Source organism: Leguminivora glycinivorella, chromosome 9 (assembly GCF_023078275.1).
Source record: "Leguminivora glycinivorella isolate SPB_JAAS2020 chromosome 9, LegGlyc_1.1, whole genome shotgun sequence".
Taxonomy (NCBI): Eukaryota; Metazoa; Arthropoda; class Insecta; order Lepidoptera; family Tortricidae; genus Leguminivora; species Leguminivora glycinivorella.
Genome location: NC_062979.1, coordinates 1478788 through 1499461, shown reverse-complemented (window position 1 = coordinate 1499461; position 20674 = coordinate 1478788). Strand labels below are relative to the sequence as shown.

General features: G+C 37.9%; 2 protein-coding genes and 1 long non-coding RNA gene across 6 annotated transcripts; 2 read left to right on the top strand and 1 right to left on the bottom strand.

Moving 5' to 3' along the window:
• Positions 1 to 1297: 1297 nt before the first annotated feature.
• On the top strand, positions 1298 to 14261 carry LOC125229940. Its single transcript, XR_007177468.1, has 3 exons — positions 1298 to 1410; positions 7547 to 7584; positions 13294 to 14261. It is a non-coding gene; the product is annotated as an uncharacterized LOC125229940 (long non-coding RNA).
• On the bottom strand, positions 2255 to 18577 carry LOC125229938 (E3 ubiquitin-protein ligase Mdm2-like). 3 transcript variants are annotated; one of them, XM_048134889.1, is made up of 5 exons: positions 18311 to 18577; positions 14949 to 15002; positions 11193 to 11308; positions 10193 to 10384; positions 2255 to 7320 (listed from the first exon to the last, which is right to left on the bottom strand). In XM_048134889.1, the coding sequence occupies exons 1-5, from the start codon at positions 18324 to 18326 to the stop codon at positions 6595 to 6597; spliced, it is 1104 nt and encodes a 367-aa protein (XP_047990846.1). In that variant the 5' UTR covers positions 18327 to 18577; the 3' UTR covers positions 2255 to 6594. The 3 variants fall into 3 exon arrangements, with proteins under 3 accessions (XP_047990846.1, XP_047990844.1, XP_047990845.1); XM_048134887.1 differs by lacking the exon at positions 18311 to 18577 and adding an exon at positions 16639 to 16704; XM_048134888.1 differs by lacking the exon at positions 18311 to 18577 and adding an exon at positions 16395 to 16431.
• LOC125229939 (ribosome biogenesis protein NSA2 homolog) lies at positions 16919 to 18289 on the top strand. 2 transcript variants are annotated; one of them, XM_048134890.1, is made up of 2 exons: positions 16919 to 17060; positions 17444 to 18289. In XM_048134890.1, exon 2 carries the CDS (start codon positions 17464 to 17466, stop codon positions 18241 to 18243), a length of 780 nt encoding a protein of 259 aa, XP_047990847.1. In that variant the 5' UTR covers positions 16919 to 17060; positions 17444 to 17463; the 3' UTR covers positions 18244 to 18289. The 2 variants fall into 2 exon arrangements, with proteins under 2 accessions (XP_047990847.1, XP_047990848.1); XM_048134891.1 differs by lacking the exon at positions 16919 to 17060 and adding an exon at positions 17231 to 17250.
• Positions 18578 to 20674: the final 2097 nt, after the last annotated feature.

Genomic DNA, 20674 nt, shown 5'->3' with positions numbered 1-20674 from the left:
AACATGACACGGGCCCCTAGCGTCATCTATATACTTTTCACTGTATCACTTGTAATGCCGTTGAACTACCGCGTGCGTATTTTAAAAAAAAACGACATTTTTATTCAAATGACACTCTTAGTGACATCTAGTGACATAGATTTACGGCTGCCAACGGGGTACGGTATTTAGTAAGGACTCTGCTGGTCCTTTATAATCGTCCTTGGTACAAGTAAAGATTTAAATTCCGCGACAGGCCCTCAGTTTCTAATGACAGTTGTGCGTAGCAGAGTGCCAACACAGTGTAGGACGATGTTTTTGTTTACTATCCGGTTCGAAGTACCAAAGTTTTTCGCTCGAAGACTAAGAATTGTCAACAAAATAAATACAAATACAATGTAATAATATATAGTATATACGATCCTTCCTTTAAATGCGTAATAGGTTGGAGCTGTAGTCATATCTTCTACATCATATTGACATATTAAATAATTGCCGGTACGTCGTAATTCTCAAACGGCGGAGAATGCAAATCAGTTTCAGTTTAACAGTTAGGAGAAAATACAGTACATAAAACTTCTCTTTTTAATGTTCCAATAATGTCACATTGAATCTGTACTTATAAAGAGTCAACCTGCAACCATAAGTCACGAGTACAGACTGCAAGACAAATGTTAATGAAGCTATGAGTAATATGCCATCCGCCAACGAATATACCTAGAGTATGTTGAGCCTTATATTTTCTCAATAAGGTTTATATACTGGCAGATTTGCGCTGACGATGCTATGGCAGTTGAAATGAAACGCACCTATTGCGCCCTTAAATCACGTACTTAAGTACAGTGCCGACGATAAGCCTGCGTTTGATAGTCCATTGCGTTGCTTACGCAAATAGGTACGCGTTAATTTGTATGAGAATTAATACACAGCTCATTCCTTTCGATGAGAGCTACTTAGCGTAAGCGACGGAGAGGACTTAGCTTAATGTAGCTAAACACTTTTAAATTTACACTACTGATGATGGTTCCATTTCGTGTAATTCTCTGTATGAATTTAACAAACTTAAAAAAAAAAGCTTGTCGAATCTTTTTTTTTTAGTATAATTATCCCGCAGTTTTTTACAATCAGTTCGACAGGTTTGAAAGTATCCACAAGATATGTGGATAAGGGTAACCTCAAACTACTAAGAAAGTACAGTTATACTGAAACACACTCAATTTGTCAATAGAAAAAGGGAGCGAATTTAGAATTGTCTATGGGATGACAACTGTTCGCGCGTATTTTTTTTATTTGCCGCCTTATTACTGACAATCGCTGTGCAAGATTATAAATTTGTAACCCAGTCCTCTTCAAAAGATTATAGGTAGGCCAACTTATAGTTCTTCGTATAATACCATTCAGTCTTATTTGGAGTCCAGTAACCCGACAAACGTAAGTATCTATTGTACTTACAAAATCCCCTTCTGTAACCTTACCTTAGACCTTAAATCTCACTAAAACTAGTCCTAAACAAGAGGGTGAATGCCCTTGATTGAAATACTTCTATCATGACGAGATATACGTCGTTGCTAATCTAAGGAAGCCTTTGAGCTGGTTCAGCGAAAGTGTTGAGTCTAGCTAGACTAAGGTCTATTTTTAGTCTGGAACGGACATGTTTTTCTACTACTGCGTACTAGTTCCAGCTCCACAATTATAAATGGAAGTGACGTCACTATTTTGTTTTGTCGGTCTTTGCCAAGAACATGGAAAATGGCCGTGAAGTCCCTTCAAAACAGACAATAATGGATATGACTTTTAATTGCTTGCAGTGCTATTTTCAGCATTTTATGTGTAAATAATATTGTACTATTGTTTGGCAAACTGTGTCAGTACCTATTTCAGTAGGAAACAATAAAAAGCGATCAAGCCCACTGGTGGCAAGCAGTTTTTTACTGGAATTTCTGGTTCCGTTCTTTTGCCATGAATAACAAGTTATTATCACACGTACGAGTAAGTCGTAAAGCATAGATATTGGAAAATCGGTAGAAATAAAAAATGTGTATTTAGGCATTTCTACTAAATACTCTAAATATGCTCCTATAACTGTTGTGCTGAGTGTGGTAGTATTAATGTAAAGGTATGGCTTATTTCGTGAAAGCACATCTCACAATTTTATTCAAATATTGTTCTGTTTTTTATTCTAAGGGTTTAGGTAAAATAGGTATCGTAACAAAATTAAGTTTGTGCTTTCAAGAAACAATAAAAGGGTTATAATATAGGTAATTAAAATACAATATTGCTGAAAAAAACTTTTATTTATTTGATTATATTTAACGTTCGATTTTTTTTTTCATTTATGTGCGAGCCGAGGCTTACAATTAATAAAACGAATAACCTATATACATATACTATTTACATGGTTTTAACAAAGGAGATCGTAATTTTACATTTTTAAATATGTTTTAATAAATTTTTCGCAAAGACATTTTAATTAACAAGTAAACAGTGATAAATCCTCTACGCGGTAGGAGACTGGTGGGGTAGTTTATTAGAAAAAAATTGGATTCCTAACCTAATAATATAATATTTTAATTCTTTACTAATCAACAAAATTGCTTTATAATATCTTATTTCTAAGCGGTGAAATGATATGCAGTTAATAATTAATAAAATGTGGAAAGAACGGTAACTTTGACCTAGTATTTAAATCTACTGTACATTTGTATTCCATCTTAGTGTACAGTACAGTGTTTATTTACGTACACACTCATATTTTAACTGTGTTAATTTACATTAAATATGTACATTTATTCAAAAATTATGTATACCTAGTGCCGTCGACACTAAGGATTTGTATACTGAAAAGTATATCACTTATTACGAATGTTACAACAAAATACATATTATGAATGTGAATTAATATTCTAACGGAAGACACTGTTTTTAAATTATATTGAATGTCATTCCTGTTTTTCTACGTACTATAAACTTAGAAACATACCAGGAAAAAGTTACCGCCCCACGAAAAAATTCAAATATATAGCCCGAATGAAAGAACACAAATGCACTATGAGGCGAATGTGACAAAATATTACCTACTTAATTATACAAAACTATACACTTATATTAATAAACATTGGTGAATTGGTCCATCAATATGATATTTACATTACTTATAAGATTGTATCGCTTGATACTCTGTTACAAAATTTAACAGTTGCGGATATTTCTCATTTTACCGAATGGTAAAAAAAAACAGACCATAGACAACCTATAAAGAAAGCGCCATCTATTTGAATTTCTTCGAAACCTAAACCTAATACTCCGTTTCAGCTTCAAGCTAAAAGCTATGTGGTCTAACTAAATAAAATGATCCTTACTTTTGGCATTAAAACAAATTACAACCAGTGCAAGCTAGGAAGCTTTAGCCCTAAACTAATATAAAAGAAATATATTACTCTTTTCGGTGGCACGAGTTTCTAAGTCTATATCAATCAATTTCCCTATAAAGGCCGTACAAACGTCGCTGATAATCGCATGCGATTTATGGATACATAGCGGCATACAAAAACCTAACCTCTTTACCCAATTAAAGCGTAGCGTAATGCGACAATAGAGCCACCTTCAATATTTTCTTATATCTTAAGTTAGTTTTTTTTTTAGTAATCGATATTTCTACATCAGTCGTTAACAAAACACTTAAGTAATTTTATAAAACGTTGAATACAATTGTTCCTTGTGTGGTTATCCCCAGAACTTGCACAGGAGCCAGCGTCCACACTCATGAGACGCATGTCTTGCGGCGCGGAACGGACGTCTCCGCCATGCCGACTGAATGTAATTCAAAAACGTCTCCTCAGTACATTTTGTATGCCGCCGCCACGACGCCTGGAGGCGCGTCTTACGTCCTTCCTATACAAAATGTACTGAGGAGACGTTTTTTGAATTACATTCAGGCGGCGTTGCGGAGACGTCCGTTTCGCGCCGCGAGACACGGGACACCTAAGTGGGGACGGTGCCTAAAAGTGGCCACTTTAAGTTTATGGGGGTAACTATAAAACGACAAAATGTCATACAAACGTTGAATACAAATATTCCTTGTGTGGTTATCCCCAGAACTTGCACAGGAGCCAGCCTCCACACTCATGAGACGCATGTCTTGCGGCGCGGAACGGACGTCTCCGCCACGCCGCCTGAATGTAATTCAAAAAACGTCTCCTGAGTACATTTTGTATGCCGCCGCCACGACACCTGGAGGCGCGTCTTACGTCCTTCCTATACAAAATGTACTGAGGAGACGTTTTTTGAATTACATTCAGGCGGCGTGGCGGAGACGTCCGTTTCGCGCCGCGAGACACGGGACACCTAAGTGGGGACGCTGCCTAAAAGTGGCCACTTTAAGTTTATGGGGGTAACTACAAAACGACAAAGTGTATACAGCAGTGTTTTATAAAATACTAAAGGTGTTTTGTCAGCGACCGATGACACTGATGTAAAAATATTACTGAACAAAGATCTAAATTTGAAGTAAAAGAAAATATTGCCAATTGCGACAGTGTCGAGTTGCCTTACGTTGCTATCTTTTTCTTAACTCCCTCATTGCGCTGTAAATTGACAGCCATTTTTTTTTACACAACCCATTCAGTAACGATAGAAATTTTAAAGAACAAGCTTGTTCTATTTCAGCCAGCAATGATCTAATCGCATGAAACAGTTGCAACATTTGTAGAAGCCTTGCCTATTCTATAATTTTAATATCCTATAGCACCGTCCCTTGTATAACCATTATAAGGAAATATAACCTTGCTATGAACCTTGTGATTCTTAAACAAATATCAAATTATTCACAATCTGTTCGAAATAATATAACATTTTACGCAGACAAACTCGTTATTATATTGCCTCATAAATTAAAACAAAACTTCTTAATTGTGATTACTAATTACCTACTCAGCCTCCTTAATTTAAAAAAAATCAAGACAATTTCGTTATTTGACGACTTTCAATTTGCCTGCAAAGTCTGTGTCATACATAATGTATGAATATGTAGAGGCTGGTTGATATAGTCATTATCAAATATATTGTAGCAGCTAAGGTGGCCAAATAGTTCTACACACCGAGGATCGTACTAAATGTACATGTGGCATTGCATGCCTGAAGGATCCATGTTTCATCTGCAATATAGATTTCTGTTGAAATGTCTATTAGTAGGACAGGTATCCTCTATATTAAAGGCGCCATCTTTGATTCCTACAACCGATATCGGATCGGATTATGTGAAAACGTTCTTAGGAACCTCTTCCTCGTTCTCTTTAGGCAAGGAACGCTACAAATGGTATGACGAACAGTTTGGTCACCTTGACTGCTAAAATATATTTGATGTCTGTATTAAAGCAACACACTTAACTCATATTAAAGTACGGACGTTAAGCTTGAAGAATTTCGTACCTTGACTCACATGATTCTATCTCTATCACACGCACATTATTACATTGCTGTCCTGCGATCAGCGATTGCCTTGGCCACCGACTTAATGAAACAGGAATACAATTTGACGTACGCTCGTGAGATAGAGACAGGAACAGGGGGGTCAATGTACGAATTTCTTCGTGTTCGCGTCCTTACTTTAGACCATTAGGTATGTTAACGAATTTATGAAGTTTCCAGAACGAGTCGCCGAGCAATGTGGAGATTGTAAAAAAATAAACAGGAATTGATTACCGTCGAAACGAAAATAATCAATAATCAAATATCTGCTTGTTTCAGCAGTAGACATGTAATTAATTTATAAATGTTATCAGGAAAAAAGACTTGTTCAAACGTAATATTCAGTTTCTATACCACGTTGCAACAGCTCGTTCGGAATTCTCTATGATTCGACTGGTGGTTGGCTAAAAAGGATGTCCACAAATTAAAAAAGTCTCTCCAACTCTATAACATACAACATTTCGAATCATTCACTCACTTAGCCTAAAAATACTGAAAATTGAGGCAAATTAATAATTATCTTATTTACTAGTGACTTTAATCATTGATATGATTGTAATTTTTAGGTAATTTTAAATCATTTGAGTATCTAATTTTAAAAAATCAGCGATTTCGAGCCATACACTCAGGAACTGAATTTTTTAAGGCATAATTAGTCGGAAAACCGAAAATTTGAACACATTTGGTAATAAAGCAAGCGAGATTTCGAAATGTCGCACTTTGTTTCGTCTAAAACCATAAAAAATTAAAGAACCTAAAAATTACTATTCATTGACATTAGAATTTTATTAATTAGTTTAAATATGACCCTCTCAGATTGAGTAGTTATTATGAAATTTAAAAGTATTTACCTACTTTATATTTTTTTTGGTTTTCTAGTTTTAGGCGAAACTCTGTGTCGTTAACGTAGAAGCGTTTTTGTAAAGATCTGTACTAAAATAGGCATTGTTATATTTTACGAAAATTAAAAAAAGATGTACCTAAGTACCCTACCTAATCTTGATTGTGTTTACTGTTTATACCTACAGATATTTTTGAAAGTATAGTTTTAAAGATATTTTTGTAACAAACAAAATTTCCACTTGCTTTAATGAGTCTCAATTTCAGTACAAACCTTTACAAAAAAAAAATAATCATACGTTCACAAATCTATAAAACTCTCAAAACGTTACTAACTTTACAATTGCACTGCGGACACCTTTTAGCCTTCCTCCAAACCTTGTTCGCGCACTCGTAGCAACAGCAGATGTGTGCTATCCTGCCATGCACGAACACTGCCGATTTCGGCTCAGCGTAGCAAATTATACACAGATTCTCGTTATCGAATTTATCTTTGATCGAATTGAAAATCGCTTTCTTAGTCAGCTTGTCGGAATCATCGATAGTTAACGACGGATCGCTAGTAGTTTTAACTAATGGTGCTACTTCGGGATCGGCGCTTTTAGCTTTCCTACGTCTAGGCTCATCATCATCGCTATCGGTATCGCTATCGGAATAATCGATTCTCATTCGCTTGTTGTTACGATCGGCGGACTCAGCGCGGCGCTTTAAAGGTCTACTTAAGATCGACGTAGAGGATGTACCTTGAGAGTCTTGACTGAGCTGCGTTAGACTGTAGCCAGGTTGACTAAGGTCAGTTCCCTGGCTATCAGTGACTTGGGTCTCAGTTCCCTGACTATCAGTAACTAGAATCTCAGTTCTCTGACTGTCAGTGACCTGGGTCTCAGTCCCCTGGCTGTCAGTGACCTGCGAGAGAGTTTCCTGGCTGTTAAAGGCGGATTCGACCCCGGAATCGACAGAGCTAGTTCGCGGAACCTCAGACACTCGCTTACGCTTGTTTTTTCTCGGCCTCGGCGGGAAGAAGTTTTTACGTACCTAGAATTGGATTAAAATGTTTAGTACATGGTTATATTTGTTGTAGAGTTTTGATATTTCTTTCATGGATTATATTAAGCAGATATAGAAAGATTTAATTTATGATTTTTTGGGGCTATAAAATATGTCGTTCATTGATTGATTGTTTTGATTAAAATTATTTGTTAGACTTTGTGTGTTTTTCAAATTATAATTGTTTTTCTTAATTTGGGATTTTTTTTTTCAGCCAAGGACACCGGCCGAGTGTGCATAGACAACGCACAGGTAACACGAGCGCTGTGTCATCTCACATAAGGATATGTTATTATACGTTTCTGAATGTCTACGTACACGCAACTGGTGTGACAAGGCTTTTAGTTTGCTGCAAAAAACATAAATTAGCTTATTTATAGTACGGCAATCCCATGATGGTCGCGCTTTAACCTTCTGTCACCGTAGCTCTCACTTCTCAAGAAGTTCGAGCATAACGCATGACATAGATGATCAAGTGTGACCATCATATCCGTAATGCAGGTCACCCTAAGCCGTCATCTTCCTCGTGGTATTCCGGCTTTTTTCCCAGGGTCAAACTAGGCCTTGATGAGAAGTCTTGTTTTCTCACGATGTTTTCTTTCACCATCGAATACAGTCTTGTGTGGCTAATTGAAACATATATTGGGGCATAATTGAAATATAATGGAGTTGGCAACGATTAAATATTTGACTTGCTTCAACTCATGTTCTGAGATTTGGATAATACTACATCCAGGTCCAAAATTCGAACTTTAATACTTCGTCCAGCCAATCCCAATGGACGTTTGACTTTGTGGCATGTGTCATTGTCAGCAAGGCACGTAACTTTCATGCCGATGACATAAATTTGACGTCACGCTGCATATAGGATGATTCAAGAGTTTTATTTAATAATTAATCATTTTAATCATGATTTTGAAACCAATAATCTATTCATATGTGAAATAATTAAAACCTACTTGATAAGTAAATTATTTGTTTACATACATTTTACAACTATAATTATAATTAATGTTAGTTTTTCGTGTTATACGTAAATTGTACTAAATAGTTTTGTTACCATATTTGAATAAATTATAAAAACAATTTGTTTCCTTTTCGTTTCACGTATCAAGTAGGTATTAATTATTCCACGTATGAATAGTTTACTTTTAAATTAATTAATTAATAATTATTAATTAATAAAACTATTTGAATCACCTATATGAAGCGTGACGTCAAATTGATGTCATCGGCATGAAAGTTACGGGCCCTGGTCATTAGGGATCACTCTGTTTACAAATAGCCACACAAAACGATACTAAGTACCTTTAACCCCTAACTACCAACATTCACAGGCTTAGGCGGTCTCACAAACTTACCTTTGGGAGGAAAAGGACTCACAATCAGTCCGCTCCAGATTTAAAAAACTCATCCTTCGTCCATGCAGTACTGTATTGTATACCACACACATTCGTATTTTCTTTTTCGTTTCGTGCACAGACATAAGAGAACATCGTAAAGAAATATTGCTCACACATTTATCTCCGTTACAGCTTTACAACATCCAGTCAATATCACCGTCATATACTCGAACACTCAGTCACACACTTCATAAAGATTGTCGCAAATTTTCCACAAACATACGTAACAGTACAGTTAACAGTTAATTGAGTTAATCCAAAACAGACATAAGATTCTGATGACGATCTTTCTCAAATAGATATCAATATCGGGAATGAACTTAATGAATAACAATATTCGCAAGTTTATTTCCGAAGGTAAAACTTAAAAAAAAATAATCTTAGGTTTACCTATCACACATTGAAATTTCAACTCGATTTTCTACAAAGCTACATACAAATTTAACATAGCTTACCCCATTTCTCAGAGATTTTTTATCAAAATTGTATTTGAAATCAAGTCCCATTTGATTATGCTATAAGGAACAGCAACTTAAAACTTGTTAAATGTTAAAAGTAATCCCAGCTTAGCGTTTCAGATTACACCCATTTTTTTTAAATTACTTTCTGACCTATTTCTTAAATAGGTACTGGGTTTTTTTTATCAGTAGTTCCCAGTGAAAAAAAGGTAGAAATTACTGTGTCCATTTTCTCTATTAAGGTTCACCCACCCCACTCTGGCATCTGTTTTGCGTGTTGTTGTCTGCTAGTGTGAGATGGCTTTATAGATATAGGTTATTTCCACTACTTACTACCAAGTTGTTACCAGTTGTTATGAAAAAAATCTCAGTAGGTAGTTACCATTGGTTAATCATAATCATTTATTTCTTCATTTACTTAGTGGTACCTACATAAAATAACATACGTATTCAAAGGGGGAGGCAGAACACAAAAAGTTACAGTGCCACTCTTGAAAAATGAAAGTGGGGTATTATATTACGACAGGTTGACAACCGAATAATAAATTAATTTCTTCGACATCCACGGGAGAAAAGGGAGGTGATGGAAATTTTAACCCGTCACAATAGGGATGACGACTACATAAAAAATGGCATTCTGTTTAGTTCGTCACTTAGATCGTCCAAAAATACCGAACACATATTTTTCGCTTTTTCTAATAAAATTAATGAAAAAATACAAAGATATAGAGCATCAAAGTTCCGGAGTGGGGGCTTGTGACGTCACTCTCACTTCTAAGTAAAAATTGTACCTAGGCGTGACATCACGCGAAACTTCAACGCACTGTGCCGTCGTCATTTTTCGTTTACTAGAAAAAAGAAAAAATACGTGTCTAAAATTCTTTGATAATCTAACTGACCGGCTAATTACTTTTTTTTTAGTCGTCTCGCCTATTTAGTCGTAACTAGTGGAAATAACCTTGCAATTTAGTCAAAGACACAATAATATACGAGTCTCACCTTGAAACACTTCTCGCAGTACCGATACAGCGGGTTGTTGTTCTCGGCCCTGCACTGCGCGCACTCCCAGAAGTCGTGTAGGTCCATCTCGGAGTCGCTGCCCTCCGACTCGTCCTGTTCAGAGTCCGCAAACTCTAGGTCGCCGTCGTCGCCCACGCTGACCTCGATCACCTTCGTGGCTATTATTTCGTTCTGGAATCGAGAGATGGGAAGTGTGAGAAAGATGTAATTGACTCGTCTGTTTTTTTCTCCCTCTCGCCGCGTGGAAGAGAGATGAAATGTGCGTGTAAATAGGCCTTAAGATTGCTAATAAATATGAATAAAATTTAAAAGTTATGACTTTTCTAATCCGTCCGTAAAACGTGAATTCGAATCATATATTTCTCACAGAAATATGATCATTCCTAAATGTATGCTTCATGTGAAATAAGATCAAAGTCTGATTATATTTCTATAATAGCCTAATATCGGCCCAAGACCGTGAAGCACAAGCTGCGATCATAGCATTAGCCACGGCCATATCGAACTTAAAACTGTATGTTGATGACCTACTGTTGGTATGCGCCGCTAGATGGCATCGCGGAGCTAGCGCATGCGCTAAATATTGTGTCGCTTAACTTCAAACTTGGGCAAATCCATTCTGCTTTAAGGTTGATCATATAAAAAATATAATATTGATGAAAGATAACCAACCTAACCCAAGTTTGATTTAAGTGAAGCGATACAATTGTAATATAAATATACATACATACAATCACGCCTGTATCCCATAAAGGGGTAGGCAGAGCACATGAAACTACTAAAGCTTCAGTGCCACTCTTGGCAAGTAAGGGGTTGAAAGAAAATGAAACTGATATAAATATTGGTCGCAAAATTCCACGTCAGCATTCATAACTCATACTATATTTTGTTAACTCGCTCCGTTCAACGGCACCAGCTACCAGACGTTCGTAAAGTTACGGTACCTATTACTAATTATGAAAAAAAAAAAATGTCTTACATCACTCTGACCAGAGGAGTCCCAGTCCAGCGGCCCGTCATCCTCGGGCTCCGTCACCGGCTCGTACTCCGCCTTGTCGCTCGAGCAATCTGTGTCGCTCGTGTCGCGCACATAATCTACAACACCACAACACCTCAGAAATTGCACACACAACACACAATGTTCCACTTTCCCTAAATAGATAGTTCGAGAAGGTCTGGCCCTAGCCTACTGCTTTCGTGGTTTTCCTTGCGATGTCCAGTCATCCTAAAGTGGTTTCCATTTCCATTAGTCCAGATTATAACTTTTACTTTTTTTTTAATAGACATAGGTACTTTTGTTTTAAATTTTTTTCTATGACTTTTTTTCCATTTTTATTTTTTTTACTTTTCTTTTGCATTTCTTTTTCCCTTTATTGCATTACTTTCCCATTTATATTTTTTTCATTTCCTTCATTCTTTAATCATTTTTTATCTTTTCTCATTCTTTTTTTTTTAAATCATACATACTTTGTTACTTGCTAGCATGCTTAAAATAACACAAAATGCATTAGTTTCCACTGTAAAACTTACCAAATACAGTAAAATCACAAACAATACAAGTATTAATGTAACAAAATAGTGGGGACAAAACAATGCGTCATAAAAATACTAAAAATAGACGACATTTGTCATTTATGCACTGGTCCCACCGCGAGCTAGTAAGCTGTGAGCTATCGGCTATAAAAATGAACAAAAGATAATCACTCCCGTGCAAATAAAAGAGACACGGCGATGTTTATAGTTACTCGCCCAGCGGTGAGCTATTAAAATCGCCGTGTTTCTTTTATTTGCACGGGGGTGCTTATCTTTTGTTCGTTTTTATAGCCGATAGCTCATAGCTTACTAGCTCGCGGTGGGACCAGTGCCATACGAGGCATTGTTTTGTTGGGTGCAAGTACATGGTGCTAATCTTAATGTAATCTGGTCTTTAGACAGTTCAAGAACTTACTATTTTTTCCCTAAAGTCTCAAATACAGATGTGTAACAAGTACGTAGTGGGGATCATTTCAATGACAATTTTGGTATAATTTTTTAATAGAGAAAAGTAGAAACATTTGATATCAAAAGCCTTAGACGGATCCCTGCTAAGTATTTTATTTAGGTACACCTTGTATACTTATGTCATGTAAAATGTACTTAAGCTGTCGAAAGATCGCAGGATTGTGGATAGCCGGCGTATTTGCATTATGTACAATATTACTTCTGGAATCTAGAGAAGTCAGTAATTAATAGGATTTTGAATGTTACAAACATACAACACTGTATTGTATCCTTACAAAGAATATGTACAGTGAATTAAACAGATTTTATTATTTTTTATCCTCGTTCTCATTGCAAATACGTCAGCATATTAGTCCATTCTCAAACTTATGGCAGTAGGTTTGACAATGCACAGTGTCTATGGTATGTATGTATTGATGTGGATTCCTCGGAACCTCTTCATGTGGTTCCACCGCTGCCCCCGACATCTGGCAATGTTATACCATTCTGATTAGTGCTCATTCTAACATTCCTTAAGTTAGGGGCTTTGGAGAGCCCGTCAAATAATGCTTAGTTACTAAAACTAAAAATACTCAATCAAAATTCAAAACTTAGTAGAAAACATTGTTGTTAGAGATTTAGTAATGTGAGAATCGAACCCACAATTAATACCTAAATAAAACGGTGTATATTATCTATTGTGTGTCAAATTGGCTATTAAAGTCAGATAAGTATATCAAAGTGGTCATTGACCATGGGTTCAAAAGTGTTTGAACAGTTTAGAGAATTATTTTCGCCACATTTATAATTATATTTGATGGCGACTTTTCTTAAGCACTTATTTTACGTTTTAAATACCAATGTATTAATATATTATGACAATATACGTTCAAATAATTATTCTTTATTTCTGTAATTTCAGATCAAATAGATAAGATCATCAGATTGCCTAAAATTATACAGACAAGTTCCTATGTTGGAGCAATGATTTTTTGTCAATAGTGTCAACAGATAGCTCTTCATAATATGTAATAAGAGCATGGAAACATGCTGACTGTATATCATAATATCTGAAGTATGCCTTTCACTTCTACTTACAGTTGGAGCCGATTGAAGTGGGTACTTGAGTTAAGCATGAATAAATACATGTACGGAAGAATGCTTGCAGTCTCACACAATACATAAGTTACCTAAAATATATGTGTTAAGAAAGAGATAAAAGGAAAGTGATTATTTTTTATCTTATTTTATCAATGTTCACTACATTTTCATATGTGGTTTTCCGTTCGTTTGCAATGAGGGCCTATTTAACAGAATTTTGGAGCACAAAATGTTAATCAGTTTAAAAATAGACTAGACAAGCACATCACATCTACAACTCGGCTATGATTACAGTAAAATGATCACTGGATACAGGCTATATCAGTTTTTAACTGCCTGCCTGCTTATTTAATAATAATATTAAAATTAAAAGGTACATGCCACTTATTTAATTGTTCTTATAACGAAATTCTATCCAATCTATTTATACACCAACACATAGTTGTGGCTAATGTGGAGTAAAAAATATATCTGCCATATATGTTAAGTGTCTCCCATGATTCCCATATAATTACCATGAAGACATGTATTTATAATCCTTGTTTATTCAAAGATATTTTTATTGAACTATGGAAGTATATCTAATTAAGTACTAACTGTCAATCAATCGTTATCAAGAACAATAGTTATTGTCTCCGTATGATAAGTTGAACATACTGTAGGAATCCGACAAGTCTGTACAGGCGTTCGGACGATGACATGGCATGGACACGCTAAATGGTTGTGCAGACAAAAAAAACACCTCTGGGAATTTGCACAAGTGTTTTTACAGAGTTCATAATAAACATGCGATATCTACCATTTATAATTTACATGATAGTAAACAGAATCCAAATGTGACAGAGATGTATGCTGTTTTTATTCCACACATTGATACGCCTTTCCAGTTCATATTTTGGTAGTAAAATTATAGTTCATTTTTTTATTTGATCTGTTTGCTAGAGATACAATAGCGAACATTGATAGACAACCAAACACAGTTTACTTTAGAGTTTAGAGTACTTAACATAACAGACAGACAGAAATAAATCTCGTGCATATCATACATTAGAGGAAAGCACCTATATAAAGCATGCATTTAGAAAAAGAAACGTACTCCATCTTTGATAAAACAAAATTATTATGTAAGTACAGACAGTCAGACACATTACTTTGCCTTCATAATGTTCGTAACATGATAAGTCCACTGAGACATATACATACATAGATATTGTGTGACGTAAAATTGAAAATCCTCTGATGACGTTAGTAGCGAAATTATCATTAATACATCATTTTATCGACATTTCCAATCACTAGTAGACTAGTAGTTGACCATATTTGACAAGTAAAGATGAATTCACTTTACTCTTTTTTTTAATATAATAATATACAGGTGAATTATCAAAGATAGATTGGGTTTTAGTTTCTGTAAGGTTTCAAAAGCATGGTTACCAGCAGAAGTAGCTAAATAACAACTGCCTGTAAAAAAAATACAGGCCTTTGTAAAATTTGTAATATAAAACACTGGTGCAATTATTGAAGTATAAATCAAAGTTCGGACTATCAAAAACTTGTAAGTAATGTATGTTACATTATTTTGGACAGCGCTAACTGCTTCTGATGTTAAAGCTAAAGATTGGGGAAAGTGGGGCAAGTTGTAACAGCAACATACCAGTCTCTTTGTCTTGTAGGCTGGAGATGCTCTCCTTGGAGCCTCGCCATGATTCTGAAATTATACATAAATGTCTTGTCATTTTGTGATCGTAATGATACATTTTATTTGCCAAAACATTCTGATATCTTGTATTTTGATTTAAATACATACATACATACATACATACAATCACGCCTGTATCCCATAAAGGGGTAGGCAGAACACATGAAACTACTAAAGCTTCAGTGCCACTCTTGGCAAATAAGGGGTTGAAAGAAAACGAAACTGTGACATTGCAGTGACAGGTTGCAACTTCTCGCCTACGCCACAATTTAATCCATATCCCACAGTCGCCTTCTACGACACCCATGGGAAGAAAGGGGGTGGTGAAATTCTTAACCCGTCACCACACAGGTTGATTTAAATATAAAGTAAAAACCCAATAATTATGTATTTTGTTTCTAACAAACTAAATCAGTCTTGTTGTATAATAAAGTCTCCCTAAAGATTTTTTTTTGAATTTGTAAAACAGACTCAAAGGATGTCTCAAATAGACCACCACTGTGAAACTTGTGAAAGAGCCTTACTTAAAAAAATATAATTTAAAATGTTGTGGTGTAGGCGAGAGACTAGCAACCTGTCACTGCAATGTCACAGTTTAGTTTTCTTTCAACCCCTTATTTGCCAAGAGTGGCACTGAAGCTTTAGTAGTTTCACGTGCTCTGCCTACCCCTTTATGGGATACAGGCGTGATTGTATGTATTATATGTATATATGTAAAATGTAAACTTGTCTCAATATTAATTTTAGGCTGAGATGAAGAATATGTACTCAAATTGAAACAATTTTGGTCGAAATTATAGCTCAGACAAAATAAGCACCAATCTTATCAAAACTCACTCGGGCCAACCACATGTTGTGATAAATAATGGCTATCTTTCATATATATTATTCAGCACAATTTAATGTTCTTATCATGTAAGCCGTTTTATTGCCTAGTTGAGTACATAATATAAGGCTACAAAAGCTGGTGAAAAGAAAGCAAATGTTACCCTTGTTTCAAACTTTCTGTATTCTATTAGTATGTTATTTCGAGTTGACTACAGTCATCATGGCATAACAATAATAATTTACAGATAAGACTACTTAATAAGATCCTAATGATTAATGAATTATGTAAAACAAGAATATTTAAGATCCCTAGACTGTATTATAAACATAAGATACCTACTATGTTTTATAAGTTTGATATGAATGTTACAATCGCTGGAATGTTATGATATATGAATTTCAAAACAACATTCAGCACTTTGACTTCAGAGGAATGCAAAGTGCGAGCGCCTACGATTTTGTTTTGTTTACAAGTACATTGAGTGGAAAACTAGTTTGGAACTCATTCACTACATAGTTGCACTGAAATAACACTATGCAATTATCACTACATATGTAAACAATGGAATTTACCCGTCCAAGAGAAACCAATCATACAATAAAACGGCCAAATTCACAAAACAACCTACAAAGTTACGAGCGCCTGACAGTTTTTTCTTCCGGCCTTTTTTTGCACCACTGGTTGGCCTTCACAAAAGTGACTACTGTGCGAGTATTTGTAGTAAACAGCAAGACCTAATTACCACATTCCGCTAACAAATGGTTTTATCAAACCTTAAGACAATGCACTTGAGATATTGGTAAATAATGAACATACCCGATAAATATGTAGCACTAGCAGTCGTATTCATCGCTCTGTCGCTCCTCGCTGGTCGGCCTGCTAGTCGTGTTCAAACGAGTTGAGTATGAGTTGTCAAACTACGCGTCTGTATAGGCGATCGAGGGTGTGAAACAACGGGGGAGGAGGGAAAATACAACATGGCACGTAGTGACGACCCATTGATACAAACTGCACCATATTTCAGATGTACACTTTAATTAGCAAAAAGTCTTTGAAAAATATAAAAAGAGATTAATAAAAAAAATCAACCTTTGCTCCGAAAGATTAAATATATTTTTCTTATTTTGAAAACCGGTAAAAAGATATCAAGACGGCAACACAGAACTAGCAACACCGATTGACAGTTTCCGGTTCCGGTTGCCATTAGTTCTTTCTTTGTGGCATGGTGTCGGCATAAGGTGAGCTCACAAGTTTTGTGCAATTTATTCTTTTTAATCATTGAAAACCTTAATATTTTGTTAATAATATTAACCGCGTAAATCTTTTAAGTCGGTGCTATTGTTGTCAGTGTATAATTTACCGGTGGGAGAAGAGGGAAACGTATTCTGAACATAAGACACGTGGATGCAAGAAATTCTAGCATTTCAGGTTACTATTTGGTCTTTATTTAGTGATTCTTATGTGAAAACATCGTTTGAATTAATGTTTTCACCATAAATTGGTAAAAACATTAAAATTGTGCAACACTTTGCACCGAAGAGGTTATGTCGCGTCGTGTTGAAGTTTAAAGTATTGAAGTACGTCCGTCTAATCCATTGATAAGACTATAATTTTGTTGTAGTTGCCGAATAAGCAACCACAATGCCGCAGAACGAATACATTGAGCGCCATCAAAAGCTTTACGGTAGAAGACTCGATTATGAAGAGAGGAAACGCAAACGCGAGGCTCGCGAGCCGCACAAGCGGGCCGAGAAGGCCCGCAAGCTGCGCGGCATCAAGGCCAAGATCTACAACAAGGAGCGCCGCAATGAGAAAATCCAGATGAAGAAGAAAATCAAGGCTCATGAAGAGAAAAATGTGAAACAGAACACTGAGAAGGTGGCCGAGGGAGCCCTCCCTGTCTACCTGCTCGACAGAGATGTCCAATCCCGCGCTAAAGTACTCTCTAACATGATCAAACAGAAACGCAAAGAAAAAGCCGGCAAATGGGATGTCCCGATACCCAAAGTCAGAGCACAAGCAGACGCTGAAGTATTCAAAGTACTGAAGTCTGGTAAATCAAAGAGAAAAGCGTGGAAACGCATGGTTACAAAAGTCACATTTGTTGGTGAGAATTTCACTAGGAAGCCTCCAAAGTTTGAAAGGTTTATCCGGCCTATGGCTCTACGTTTCAAGAAGGCACATGTCACACATCCCGAGCTAAAGGCCACCTTCTGCTTGCCTATTATTGGTGTAAAGAAGAACCCAAGTTCACAGATGTACACAAGTCTTGGTGTGATAACGAAGGGTACAGTTTTGGAAGTGAACATTTCCGAGCTTGGTCTTGTGACGCAGGCGGGTAAAGTTGTATGGGGTAAATATGCCCAAGTGACGAACAATCCTGAGAATGATGGTTGTATTAATGCTGTGCTTTTGGTCTGATGTTTCTGTATTTATTTTATTCCAATAAACCTACTGTGAAGCTTTACTTGTTATTTTATTGACTCACCCATTGTATCCCACATGACTTGTGCACTGAACTGCAAACTGAATGGAACTGTTCCACTCTAGTGCATGCAAGGGTTTTGTTCTGTTTGTTTACATGTCATTATGAAATGAAGACTCATTATGTGAATCATTTTCAAAGAATACTATGGCAAGTCTGATCTTGTTTGGGCAATTGAATTTGGAGCCCTTATTCTAATCATTGATTTTGTGATTAGGAGTTGGGGAAAGAAAAGATATTATGTACTATCAGCTGCAAAAGTGCATGGCGAAATCAATGAATTCATTCATAATTTCTCCAAGCACCTGCAACTGATAACCAAGTGTAAAAAATTGTTTGATAACCAAACATTTTTACAGAATATTGAAAAGTTAATATATTTTTTTTTTTATTATAAGAAAAGAAACATACAGTAAAGTTTTAAACTTATGTGCCAAACTGTACAGCAGTTTGTTGGCAGAAAACTTATTCTACCCTCCACCATTTATGTTGAACAACTTCTTTTGTATTTCATGCAATAATAAAATAATGTAATTTACACATGTAAGTATGTCATACCCTAGGTATCCAAGCACTAATCTTATAAAAGCAAAAATAAATAAACAACTTCTACTTTGACGATTCTAGCTTTCCAGAGAAGGATCAAAATCGGGGCCTTTTCTATTGAAATTGAATATGAAACATCCTTTTAGCATTTCAAATGAACTATCACTATCCAGGTCCTTTCTGTAAACTTAAAAATAAGGAAATGTTGGGACTGATAAGTCATATAATACATTGTTTCATGTAATTATAGCTTTAGGCATGTATTCAATTCTACATCAAAGCTTATAAACTATTATCCACAGGCACACCAAGATGCAGATCTTCGTGAAAACCCTCACGGGTAAGACCATCACCCTTGAGGTCGAGCCCTCGGACACTATCGAGAATGTCAAGGCCAAGATCCAGGACAAGGAGGGAATCCCCCCGGATCAGCAGAGGTAAGCTAGTACATCATATAGTACTCGTGTCTTCTTACACTCCTTCTCTTGAGTAGGAAGGTGTGAGGAGGCCATATCAGGGCTTAGCCCTCTGTGGCTGCTTCTGTCGCTGGCTGTAACAACAGCCAGGTCTTTCTTCCCCCGAGTTAATCGGGGTGCTGGTGCGCGGCGCGCGCCCGGGGGGGCTGCGCTGCGCGGGGCGGGGGGGGACGGACGCTCCTGCTCCATCTCCTCCCTGGTTTCCAGTGGGCTCGCTGGGGTCGCTGGGGGACGACGGACCTCCGTGTTCGTCGTCCGGGGTTGCTCGCTCCGTCAGGGGGTGGCGAGGGCTGATTCTGGTATCCGTTAGGCGCTGCGTATGTCGTTGGGGGGAGTCGGGTTTCCAGCCTCGACGTCCCTACGTGTCGGCTCCGATGGGGCTGACGAGGGCTTCTTCTTGTGTCCGGCGGGCGTGCATGGAGCGGTGCGGTGCTCAGCCGGCGGAGGATGGGTGCGGTGGCTTCTTTGACGCGGTGGCGGGGGGTGGGTAGTTGAGAAAATAGTTTTCTCCTCTACCCTCTCGCCCGCTGAGGCGGTGCTGACGCTGCAGGAATGCGGCGACAGGTGCAGCCGGGGTCATTGCTCCCGGTCTGGGGATTGCGAGGTGGGCCGCAGCGCTGTTGGGGCCCTTGGCGGGGCCTGCGGTCGGCTGCGGCTGGATGTCCGGGGATGTTCCTGGCTCGATCGCGGGTGAGGCGCGACCGGGGCCGGGTGCGTCTGCGGCCGGGGGCTCCTGGGCGGGGGTCGCCGGCGGCGCCGGAGTGTCGACGGGGTCCCCGGGGGGGCACGGGGTCCCCGCGTTCTGCTGCGGCGCTTGGTGTTGTTTGTCCGGTGTTGCGGTCCCCGGGTGAGGGGGCCGCGAGAGGCTTCTCGATGCCCGGAGGCGCTCGCGCACGGGGGCGGGCGCCCTCGGGGGCTGGGGCTTCTTCTTCATGGGTAAGTCCGGGAACTGCAGGTCCTTGTCCAGATCCTGCCGCTGCTGGTAGTTGTTCTTCAACGGGTCGTAGTCGAGGAGCCGGTGTAACTCCTCGTGCATTGGGCGACTTTCATCCCTCCAGTAAACACCCATAAGCCACGTTTTGGCTTTCATCCATGCCGCAAAGCCTGGCGGCACGGACCCGACTTTACGCGCTCGCTTAACAGTTTCCTGCTTAGCTTGCGCGGGCGGTCGGGATGGGTGCGGGAGGGGGCGACTGTTGGCGGTCCTGTTCAGCCACGCCGAGAGGTATGAAAACCCCGGCGCGGGCTGGGCTTCTTCTTCTGCGCGCTCGATGGCTGCTGCTTCAGTTTTCGGTAGTGGTCCCTGTCGCATGGTTCCTTCCAACCACGCCGAGAGGTATGAGCC